We start from the raw sequence: 12,833 nt of genomic DNA on the forward strand, positions 1-12,833 counted from the left end.
TAGACATGTAGTGGAGTGAAAAGTACAATATTTGTTGTTCAAATGTAGTGGAGTAAAAGTCATAAGGTTCCAAAAAAATGACACTCAAGTAAAGTACAGATACTCAAAAAATGTACTTAAGTACAGTACTCAAGTAAATGTACTTAAGTACAGTACTCAAGTAAATGTACTCCGTTACTGTCCACCCCTGTTCAGACCTTTGTTCCAAACATATTAATCACGGTCAAGTAAATGTTAATGTCCACCCCTGCAATCAGTTTAGCATACAGGGGAGAAAATAAACATACAAAACATTAATCTACTGCTGTGTTGGTTTGGGAGGGGACGAGTTAGTGTGAGAGAGAGAGTGTTTATCCCTGAGTTGTGTGTGTGTGTGTGTGTGTGTGTGTGTGTGTGTGTGTGTGCATCTATGTGTATGTGTTATATGTGACACAGAGACACTGAGCCATAAACCATAAACCCTGCATAGAGGGGCTCAGTGAATGTGGAGTGGAATGTGTGTAAGTGTGTGAGCGTGTGTGTGTCAGAGGAGACGCTGTAGAAGGACGCAGTTCCAGACGACCAGTCCAGATACACTCCTACTCTGTGTGTATGTGAGGAGGATGCAGGTATGTCAGTTTTCCGATTATTGTGACGGGCAAAGTAACTGTCACCAAAGCATCTAAGACTCCAGGAGTTGTCATTGCGTCCAAACACGCAGACACGACTCATTCCTTTCCTCCTGATTCCTTCACACGTCACTGCTATATCAGCATTTCCACTCCACTCAGTCTCCCAGTAACAGCGTCCAGTCAGCCTCTCTCTACACACCACCTGACTTCTGTACTCAAATCTCTCTGGATGAACGGGATACGACTGTTTGTCTCTCCATGTCGCCTTCCTGTTCCCCTCAGACAGAGAGAGATGTCTGTTTGCTGTGTTTGGGTCCAGCGTGAGACCACAGGCATCTACAGAGAAGAAGAGAAATTAGAGGAGAAAACATATCACACACTCTCAACTCTGTGACTTTGTGACTCTGTGTGCGTGTGTGTGTACGTGTGTGTGTCTGGGGCTATTGAGCTGAAACCCCGGACATTTTTCCTATAACCCTGTCCTCGTAGGTAGGTTACATTCCCTGTTTAATGGTGGAGCCAGGGCGCAGTGGTTAACATTACTGTCCCATACTCTCAACGAATTTCACCATTTGGGTTCCTGGCCCCTCCCCCTACCATGTCCTGACCCCGCCCCCTACCATCTCCTGACCCCTCCCCCTACCATTTCCTGGACCTCTGATAGGCTACTGTTCTCCTGCTCTGTCATTTTGATTCTCACCAAATGCACACACACGCGCACACACACACACACACATACACACACACTCACACACGCACACACACATACACTCTCACCCCAACTATCAAGCGTTCCCTCTCCAGGTTTTTCAAATACTTGTTAGGACATGAGAGTTAAAACTTCTGAAATTCTAGTTACCCTGGTTAACCTAAGTACCGTGTAACTCAGCTACGTTCTCCATGTTAATCCGTATAAGGTTTGAGATCACCATCATCATCACTACTGACAGATAGCTGGCTGGATAATGTTAGAGCAAATCTTTCTGCTCAGTAAAAAAAAAAAAACAACACTATATGTTTCTCACTTCATTTATTGTTTTGTGTATTCACTTAAATTCTGGCTTATTTTTAGACTAGCTGGATCTTGATGGACATTTTTGCTCACTGGAGTGCTGCAGCAGCAGATGGTTATGGGAGAGCAGTAATCTCACTTCACTGTGGAAACAGTGTAAAGTGACAGTACATTAGCCATGTTTAAAGAAAGTCCCGGCTACGGGAATCTTTAAGGCTTGAAGTGATGAAATAGGTGAACAAGCCATTTTCTCATATTGGTCAGCTGCGTTTAAAATGAAGCCAACCAAAATGCTAACAAAAAATATTCGTCAACGTCTGTTTTTCTCATGACTAAAATGTGGGGCCATCCCCAGTTCCTTTGCAAAACGCAGACGTCCTCGCAGATGAACATGTTTTACATACACATATATCTGTGTATGTTAATTCTCTTTACATGCTTACTCACGCCCCCCCCCACCCCGTTGGACGTTTTGAGATGGAAGATAAGCTAGCGTGAAAGATGAATATTTATCCGATATTATCAAGGGAAAGAAAATAGAAAATAGTGAGGCAAGTTATTTAGTGCATACTATTAAAGTTATTTATACTATTAAAATTATTTATACTATTAAAGTTATCATTAAAGTTATTTATACTGTTAAAGTTATTTATACTATTAAAGTTCTCATTAAAGTTAATGCACTCTAGAAATGCTCCTGGTGTGTGTGTGTGTGTGTGTGTGTGTGTGTGTGTGTGTTTTATACTCATGGTACAAGAAGGACAATAACAGTACATGGAAAGGATAAAGTTAATGAGTGGGCTAACCCCCTGACATCAGTACACTCTAGACATTCCCCTGGTGTGTGTGTGTGTGTGTTTTATACTAAATGCTACACTAAGGACAGTGATGGTCCATAGAAATAATGAGAGAACAAACTGATGACTTTAGTAAACTGTATATAAATGAAAGAAGAAAAGTCCTTACCTGAGGGGATGGAATTCCATGTGGAGTGTTAGAGGGACCATAGGAAAACAGGAAAATGAAATGGGAATGAGATTGGAATACTGTGTCAGTCAGAATACTCCACACATGCAGTATTTAATAAAACACTCCTGGGTTATGAGGTTGTGAGTAATCTGTAAATATGGGGTATTTTTGGGAAACTGTGTGTTTTGTTGGGACTGTGTTATTACCAGCATGTGTGTTAGTGTTGTTTGACCTGTCCTCTCCCTTATCTCTCTCATAAATGGACCCTGTTCCTGACAAGTTCCCCATTCATTCATTATATTAACTTATTTTCTGTCTTTCTTTTATTCAGACACAATTATTGTCATATGTTTTGGGAACTCAGTTAAGTGAACATCTCCTCTATGAATGAACTCAGTTCCCCCTCAGTGAGACATTTGTGTGTCAGTGTGTGTGTGTGTGCATGTGCATATGTGAACATTTGCGCATGTGTGTTTGTGTGTTTGTTTGTGTACTCACATTTTCTTAATCCCGGTTTGATCCTGAACTCTCCTCCATGATCCACACTACAAAAACACACAACAAAAACACACAACAAAAGGCAGATGAGTCACACACACACACACACACACACTTCCCCCACATTCACTATCACACAAAAAAACACACACCACACACAGAGAAAAACATGTTACACAAAAACACAATGCACTGACTTAAGCCAACAGTGTTGATCCATCAGTGTTGAGAGCAGCTTCACTCCTGAGTCTCCTGGGTGATTGTAGCTCAGATCCAGCTCTCTTAGGTGTGAGGAGTTTAAACTCAGAGCTGAAGCCAGAGAAGAACAGCCTTCCTCTGTCACTAAACAGCCAGATAGTCTACAGAGACAGACAGAGAATATCAACTAATATCAGCTCCCATTCTAGTATGTGAAACTACTGGAACACAAAAAAGAGGGCAATTTGCCTTTATTAATCATGCTGTCCTGGCCACCTTCTGACACTTTAAAGATACTTGAGAAAGCCATCTACTTTTATGATCAGTATGCCTTGAATACAACTGCACTTTAATATCCATACTATGCATCAACCTGGTCTCACTTTAATGTGAACATAGTCATTCTAAACACTGTATTGCAGTTCCTGGCTAGTACTGACCTCAGTATCTCCAGTTTACAGTGTGAATTCTTCAGTCCCACACAGAGCATCTTCACTCCTGAATCCTGAAGGTCATTGTTACTCAGGTCCAGTTCTCTCAGGGGACAGTTTACTGACTGTAGAACTGAGGCTACAGCTTCACAGGACTGTTCAGTGAGTTTACAGTGAGCAAGTCTGCAGAGAGAGAGAGAGAGAGAGAGAGAGAGAGAGAGTGGGAGGGAGGGAGGGAGGGAGGGAGGGAGGGAGGGAGAGGGAGCATTAGCATTCACTCGTGGAAATGAAAAACTGTACTTGTAGTTTGGCACAAAAGTGTGAAATGCTGAAAATAATTCATCTGAATTATAATGATAATGATAATTCATCCTCAGCCACCTGGGACATCATGTGCAAACGTTGCCTACGCACAAAAACGTAGCGTACGTTCTTTAACGCTCAAAGTCAAGAGTGAAATGAACGTTTCCTGGGTTTCAGTTGGGTTGTTTGGGAGGGACAGACTCAGAGTGCATGTCACTGGAGTCTCTTACCACTGTCCGACGGAAAATAAAGAAGTCAGTCCAAAGCCATTGAACATGCGCTGCATTCACTGTAAATAGGGATAATTTCATCTTTCCTCGCATACTTTTATCTGGTAGGCTCTGGGAAGGCTATTAGATAAAAGTAAATCTAGTAAATCTATAGGAGGTGTACCCAAACACATGGATTTTTTTTTTCTCTTCATTGCGATCTTATATGCATTCAGAGTCTCCCTCACATGCCAGCAATACCCCTGTAAGAACAAGCTTCTCCATTCAGAATTACTGACCTCAGTATTTCCAGTTTACAGTTTGGATTCTTTAGTGCATCACAGAGCATCTTCACTCCTGAATCCTGAAGATCAGTGTTACTCAGGTCCAGTTCTCTCAGGGGGCAGTTTGCTGACTTCAGAGATGATGCGATGGTTTCACAGGACTGCTGAGTGATTTTATAGTCTCTGAGTCTACACAGGGAGAAGGAAACAAAACATTGAATGTTTAGAGAATATAAGGGTATACAGTGTCTCATATTTCTTGTGCTGGATACAAGAAGATCACTTCCAAGGGTGGACTTTGGTGACATTTTTGTTACTACATTATTAAAACTGTTCATCCAACAAATCATTTTAATTGAAATTTTGATCCTGAAACCACCCTCTGCCTTAAAATATTAGATTTTATTTATATTATATTACTACATATTAAACATATTACATTTGAAGCTGTTCTACAAACATAGCATTTCTCAGGAGGCATCTGTAACACATACAATCCTAACTTATTCCACCAGTGTGAAAAAATCATGATCATGTGCTGATGAGAGTATATTTAACAATGTGTGATATTTCATTTAGATCACTGTTTCCCATTCAGAACATGTTTCATTAAATCACCTTTGACTTTCATCTCAGTATGCTTGTGCATTGGTCTTTGGGTATATCGATGAGTTTTTAATGGAAATTCATTACATTATTTATGTATTTCACAAAGACATGCCACAATATGACCCTTATTCTCACCAATTCCCTTTTAAATCTAAAAGAGAATAAATCTACTGAAGAGTGAGTATCTTTAGAAAAATGTGAAACTAAAAACTCACAGAGCTTTTCTGCAGCACCTCACAGCTGGGAGCAGTCTCCTATGACCCTCATCTGATATGTTGTATTTCTTTGGGTCAAACTCATCCAGCACCTCCTCTGACATCAGAAACATGTGGGCCAGTGCTGTGCAGTGTGCAAGTGAGAGTTCAGCTCTGTAATGTTTAGACCTGAGGAAAGCTTGAATGTCTTCATGGAGAGAGTGATCATTCATTTCAGTCAAGCAGTGTAGTAGATTGATCCATCTCTCAGGTGGGACACCATCTTTATTCAGCTGTTTGATGTAACTACTTATTTTTGTGATGCTCTCCTGGTTCTTCTCTGCGTGTGTCAGCAGGCCTTGTAGCAGTTTCTGGTTGGACTCCCCTGAGATACCATGAAGGAAACGGACAAACAGATCTAGACGTCCATCCTTTTTCTCCAAAGATTTATCCACAGCTCCCTTCAGCAATACAACCAAGTGAACAGATTCTCTCTTCCCGACAAAATACTCCAGTTCCTCCATGTTCCTGTTTACATGGCAGTAAAACACATAGATAGCAGCAAAGAACTCTTGAACACTCAGATGCACAAAGCAGTAGACCTTCTTCTGTCGAAGCACAGCTTGTTCCTTAAAGATTTCAGTACAAATCCCAGAGTACACTGTGGCCTCACTCACATCAATGCCACATTCTCTCAGATCCTCATCGTGAAACAAGATATTGCCCCTCAGCAACTGATTAAAAGCCAGCTTAGCAAGTTTCAGAAAGATCTCCTTGCTTGATTCCAGGAGATTCTTTGAGTCTCTCTCAACTTTCTCGTCATATTTCTGCTTCTTCATTTTAGTCTGAATTAGCAGGAAATGTGTGTACATCTCAGTCAGAGTTTTAGGGATCTCTTTTACATTGTCTTGATGCAGCATTTCCTGAAGCACAGTGGCTGAAATCCAACAGAACACTGGGATGTGACACATGATGTGGAGACTCGCTGTTGTCTTGATGTGTGAGATGATTCTGTTGGCTTGATTCTCATCACTGACTCTTTTTCTGAAGTATTCCTCTTTCTGTGAATCACTGAATCCTACTATTTCTGTCACACGACCAATGAACTGAGGGGGAATCTGATTGGCTGCTGCTGGTCTGGAGGTTATCCAGATGAGTGCAGAGGGAAGAAGATTTCCTTTGATGAGGTTTGATATCAGTTTGTTCACTGATGATGTTGTGGTCACATCACACAGCATCTCAGAAAAATCCAACTGAAGTCGACTCTCATCTAAACCATCAAAGATGAACAGCATTTTACAATCATTATATTTCTTTGGATCCAAGTCTTTCAGCTCTGGGTGAAACTCTAGCAGGAGTCCACAAAGACTGATCTGATCATCTTTAACCAAGTTCAGCTCTCGAAAAGGAAGAACCAACATGAAATCAATGTCCTGATTGGTCCTTCCTTCTGCCCAGTCCAGAATGAACTTCTGCACAGAAACTGTTTTTCCAATTCCAGCAATGCCCTTGGTGAGTACAGTTCTGATTTCTGGCTTTTGTCTGTTCCCTCTAGGTTCCTGACTAGACAAGGCTTTTTTCTCCTCTTTAGTTCGGTTGGTTGACAAGGGTTTGAAGATGTCAGTGCAGCTGATTGGTCTGTCTTGAGAATCCCGTGTCCTGGATGCTGTTTCAATCTGTAAAACTTCATGTTTCTCATTCACTCCTTCACTCTCTCCCTCTATGATATATAACTCTGTGTAAATGTTGTTGAGGAGGGTTTGGTTTTCTTTTAGTGCGAAACCTTCATATAAGAACTCATATTTGTTTTTCAGGATGGTTTTATGACCCTCAGTCATTCTCAGCAGGACATCATCTGACTCAGACATGGACGTGTTGTGTTGGACATTTTGGAAACACACAGAATGATCCTCAGTTAGACTTGCCTCCACACTGCAGAGTGAGAGAGAGAGAGAGAGAGAGAAAGAGAGAGAGAGAGAGGGGTTAAAAAAGGAATCTTTCAGAACCTGCTGACACAGGCCACACCTGGACTGATCCTGGATCAGACCTGAGTTTCCATATTTGATAGATACTTTCTTTGGGAGACATATGACTCCATCAAGGCTGGCAGGCTGAACCCTTCTCATCAGCCTTGTAGTTGAGTTTAGGGCTCATATACAGTTGGGATGATAGTGATGAAGTGTAACAATAATGATTGACAGCTGGTGAAGAATTCCCACTACACAGTGTTTAATCATTCAGAGAGTGGAGCTGATTGAACAGAGGGGAATGGAAGAGTTTCACTAATGGAAACAAAACAGAACAAACAAACTGTATGTACATGTCTCTGTTTTCACTTCCAACCGGTATCACACAGTATAACATTTATAAAGGAAACTAATTTGACTATTAATATTGGATATATGTGAGTGGTTATGAATAGTTGGGCTGATCAGACAGGACTCCCTCTCTTTGACTTTCTTTAAACATGACTAATGTACTGTCACTTTACACAGAATTTCAGACAGAGAATGAATCGGTTATTAATGTTAATGCCATTAAAACACCAAGTCATTCAAATAATTGTTATTTAAATCTTTCTCCACAATTTTTATGGTTGTCCTCGTAGTGTGAACTGTGTCCTTGTTGGATGAGAATGATGTGAATGGTGTGTAATGAACAGGGCTGATTGGGTCTATTTAGTGCTTGTGTAATTGTTCCTGTAGAAACCACAGTAATGCATGAGGGCTGTTATACAGGGAGAGAAATTGTACTGCAGTGCTGTGTGTGCATTGTGTCTTCCAGTATTACCACACACCAGCACAACCCTACACACCAGTTTATCATTCTTTCCCAGTACTGACTGATACTGGTCTTTACTGTGCTGTCCTGTTCTGTGAGCTTTGTCTCCTCTGTGAGTGGAGTCAATCACACATTTATATTTTCTCATGTTTTGATGGGAACTAAAGCCACACAATCCTTTAGTGAATCTGACCCTCAGTGTCTTACTGAGTCAGTTCTGTTACATTTATGGAAGAGACTCACTGTGACTCAGAGCGGACTGGTTCTCTGCTGAAGTTTAGAGGGGGATCCATGGATGTGTCACTCTTCATAGACAAACAGCTGGGTACTGGAGATCCTGGTCTCTGTGACTGATGTCTGGGAGAATTGATCAGGTAAGTCAGTTTATAATATACAGCATATCATATGTCATAAACACTGGCCAACGTGAAAGAGTGACAATAAGGAATCATCTACTGAAAAATGATCTGAAAATCATTTAAGAGTTTACAGGTAAAGTGGCTGAATCAGTGTGTGACATTTTCCTGTTGTTTAGTGACCACTACATTTATTCATATTAATGTTTGTTTTCATAACAGTCAAGGGCTGAGTCTAGAATATATTCATAAGATTTTGGTTACATTGCAGATTAATTTATTTGATTCAAACTTTATGATTGAAAATATCACACTGTCTCACTCCAATTGGTACAAAACCCACCTACACTATTAGTATGAATATACATTTGTATTATTCGTATAGTTACTACAACACAAATATCATCACTCACTGTAGTTCCCCACCTTTGACTTTCTTTAAACATGAATAATTGTTATCAACTTTTTAACAGTTTACTGATTTGTCCATTTACAGTTTTTGAACATTGCTGAGTTCAGTTCAATACTGGTCACTTTAGTCTGCTCAAAACAGATGCATTTAAACTAAAGTATGCTGAGTTCAGTTCAATACTGGTCACTTTAGTCTGCTCAAAACAGATGCATTTAAACTAAACTGTGTTGTTTTTAGTTCTCTACTGGTCACTTTAGTCTGTTTTTAACTGATACATTTAAACTAAACTGTGTTGTGTTTGATGATGGACGATGAGGCAGTTTTGTCACTGTCACAGAATTTCACACAGGGAATAAATCGTTGATCAGTGTTAATGCCATTAAAACACCAAGTCATTCAAATAATCGTTATTTAAATCTTTCTCCACAATTTTTATGGTTGTCCTCGTAGTGTGAACTGTGTCCTTGTTGGATGAGAATGATGTGTAACGAATGGGGCTGATTGGGTCTATTTAGTGCTTGTATAGTTGTTCCTGTAGAAACCACAGTAATGCATGAGGCCTGTTATACAGGGAGAGAAATTGTATTGCAGTGCTGTGTGTACATTGTGTCTGCCAGTGTTACAACACATCAGCACAACCTTACACACCAGTTTATCATTCTTCCCCAGTACTGACTAATACTGGTCTTTACTGTGCTGTCCTGTTCTGTGAGCTTTGTCTCCTCTGTGATTGGAGTCAATCACACATTTATATTTTCTCATGTTTTGATGGGAACTAAAGCCACACAATCCTTTAGTGAATCTGACCCTCAGTGTCTTACTGAGTCAATTCTGTTACATTCATGGAGGAGACTCACTGTGACTCAGAGGGGACTGGTTCTCTGCTGAAGTTTAGAGGGGGATCCATGGATGTGTCACTCTTCATGGACACACAGCTGGGTACTGGAGATCCTGGTCTCTGTGACTGAGGTCTGGGAGAATTGATCAGGTAAGTCAGTTTATAATATATAGCATATCATATGTCATAAACACTGGCCAATGTGACGGAGTGACAATAAGGAGACATCTGCTGAAAAATCATCTGAAAATCATTTAAGAGTTTACAGGTAAAGTGACTGAATCAGTGTGTGACATTTTCCTGTTGTTTTGGTGACCACCTCGTTTAATCCTTATTGTTCCAGTGTTTGGTTCCCAGAACTGGAACTACAGTACCAAAATAAGATTTTGGTTATGCTACTATTGTAAGTAAACATGTTGATTCAAAATGCCCACACTATCTCTGTCCAATGTGCACTATCTCTCTTTAGCTGTATTTGTACACACACTAGCAATATAAATATAAATGTATATTATACATATAGTTAATACAGTATAAATACAGTCACTCACTGTGACTCAGAGGGGACTGGTTCTTTGCTAAAGTCTGAAGGGAGTGGTAAGCACATTTCACTCTTCATAGACACACAGCTGGATACTGGAGATCCTGGTCTCTGTGTCCTGTAGTCAACAGGATCCTCCTCCTCACACTGTCCAGACTGACTCATTCTACAGACAGTGTTCTTCTCCTCTCTGTCCCCACAGTCAATCCTTTTAGTTTCCTCCATTCTCACAATGACCAGGGGGTCTTGTTCAGGTCTGTGGACACAGAGAGTGCACCTGTTTTGGTCCTGTGGATACACACATACAGAGCGAGAGAGAGAGAGAGAGAGTGAGAGAGAGAGAGAGAGTGAGAGAGAGAGAGAGAGAGAGAGAGAGAGAGAGAGAGAGACAGAGAGAGAGACAGAGAGACAGAGAGAGAGACAGAGAGAGAGAGAGAGACAGAGAGAGAGAGAGAGAGAGAGACAGAGAGAGAGAGAGACTGACTCATGAACAGGATTGTATATGGAGACCAGATACGAATGGTATGGTAGCCAACTCCTCTTCTGTTAGACATAAAAAAAATACTGTTATCTGTCGTTTTAATATAAATTTATTTGTGTTAAATATGTTTTGTTGTTGTTGTTGTTGTTTTCAAACAAAGCACTGTGAATGGTCGTATGAACCTATAATGCTGCTGCCCTCTGCTGGTCATATACAGCACCGCATCAAGAAGCACCACAACCGTCTCCACAAAACATAGCCTCTGTATCTTCATCCACAATATAATCATATTAGATTAGATTAGATTAGATTCAGTTTTATTGTCATTGTGCAGAGTACAAGTACAAAACCAATGAAATGCAGTAGCGTCTAACCAGAGGTGCAAAAGCATAGTATTATTTACAGATAAGTGCAGGTTTAAGCGAATACTACAGCATAAGTGATGTTATATCTTACAGTATATACAGTATTATAGACAGCTGTGAGCTATATATATATACAGATTTTAATATATGTATAATACATTAATTATATTCTACATAGAGGTGAAGCTGACAGAGTAGGAAAGAGGAGTGTATATGTATGGGTTGTATGTACAGTATAGACAAAATATGTACAGTAGGATGTATGTACAGTATAAATAATGGTAATCTGAAAATCTATTACCCCGTCTCTACATACTCTTTATACACATTAACATAATCATAATATGTTACTCTGCCTTTTCAGTCCTCATTTAGCTAATGTTACATCATCAGCCAATTCGACAACAACACACGACGCTATGAGTAACCTAACATGTTGAAATGGTGTTTCATGGTGAGATTCCATGTTCGTAATACCAGCGTATAAGAATTGGGGGTAATTCAGTCTTTTTAGGCATAATTCAGACAAAAACACATTGATAAACTCGATAGTTCTTAAGTAGTGCAAAGTTGAGTTTCAAATCGCATATCAGCGGTAGCGTTACGAGTCTTAACGTACTTTCGGTTAATTACGCTGTTTACAGATTTGACTGTAATTCCATCAAGCGAATTATACTCAGCCATATGAAATGTAAACATGCTTACTTACCGCACATTTTCACACCGAAGACTTAATGAATCGTATACCTTTCAACAATGTGTGCGCCGTGACGTTGTTAAAAATTACTTTCGTTTTCTCCAGAGCTTTAAGGATGTACGTTTCTGATCACTCAGGCCCAATAAAAACTCCGTCTTAACGGATGCACTGACTATGAATGTGGCAGCGCTGGAATCTCTTAAGATAAATGTCATATGTGAGAGGATTCACAGGAACAGATGAATGAAACTCTGACCCATATAAAACATACAGGTTTAAATGATTATTTTTTAAATGTTTATTTTAGAACAACCGTCTGTTTATATCAGATAAAGACATTATAAAGATGTTTAATATTTGTCTCCAGAACTCAAGAGTTCCTACAAGCCCGCTTCTGCTGTCTTTCATCCGGTACAGGACTGATTTACATTGGACCAGTATTCCACCACTGAGATAACGTGTTCACACTTGATATATCGCTACATCCGTGACTTAAACATGTCACAATACATATAACTGTCAGGAAGTACAACGGCGCTGGACACAAGTGCGGAGCACTGAAGGATTTTAATGAGAAATGAAACAAACAAAAGAAGCTCAACACAAACAGGGTTAACAGGAGGCTAACAGAAAGAGTACACACAGGTTAACAGATAGACTAGGAATCTTTGGCACACGAAACACAAGACCCTCAGTAGACACTGGGAAAGTGTAGACCTCGCACTGACTGATCCGACGGAGGGATATAAATTGTGAGATGTATAATCGAACTAAAGAGAGAGCAGGTGTGCGGGATGAGAGTGATCAGGCCAGTGATTAGTAGACCGGCGACGCTGAGCACGGAATGGCTGAGACTGGCGAGGGAGGAGGCGAGGTTGTTATAATAACACACACACACCAGTAATGAAACTGACTATGAATAGATATATGTATAATCCATTAGATATATTTGTGACAAATATTTTATTTACAATGTTATTTCAAAACAGAATTAATCAATCGTTCACGTGATTAATTTCTTTTAGCAATTTGTGTTGAGTAGTG

The 12,833-nt window shown here is 40.1% G+C and overlaps 1 protein-coding gene across 1 annotated transcript; it reads right to left on the reverse strand.

Moving 5' to 3' along the window:
* Positions 1-420: 420 nt before the first annotated feature.
* LOC115816705 (NLR family CARD domain-containing protein 3-like) lies at positions 421-7,168 on the reverse strand (the record flags this gene model as incomplete). The annotated part of the gene is made up of 6 exons (XM_030779770.1): positions 421-947; positions 3,091-3,137; positions 3,267-3,449; positions 3,729-3,902; positions 4,531-4,704; positions 5,340-7,168. Coding segments are annotated over 6 exons (2,934 nt in total), but the record flags the coding sequence as incomplete, so codon positions are not given.
* Between the last annotated feature and the right edge of the window lie 5,665 nt (positions 7,169-12,833).

The sequence above is a fragment of the Chanos chanos genome, chromosome 7 (assembly GCF_902362185.1).
Source record: "Chanos chanos chromosome 7, fChaCha1.1, whole genome shotgun sequence".
Lineage (NCBI taxonomy): Eukaryota > Metazoa > Chordata > Actinopteri > Gonorynchiformes > Chanidae > Chanos > Chanos chanos.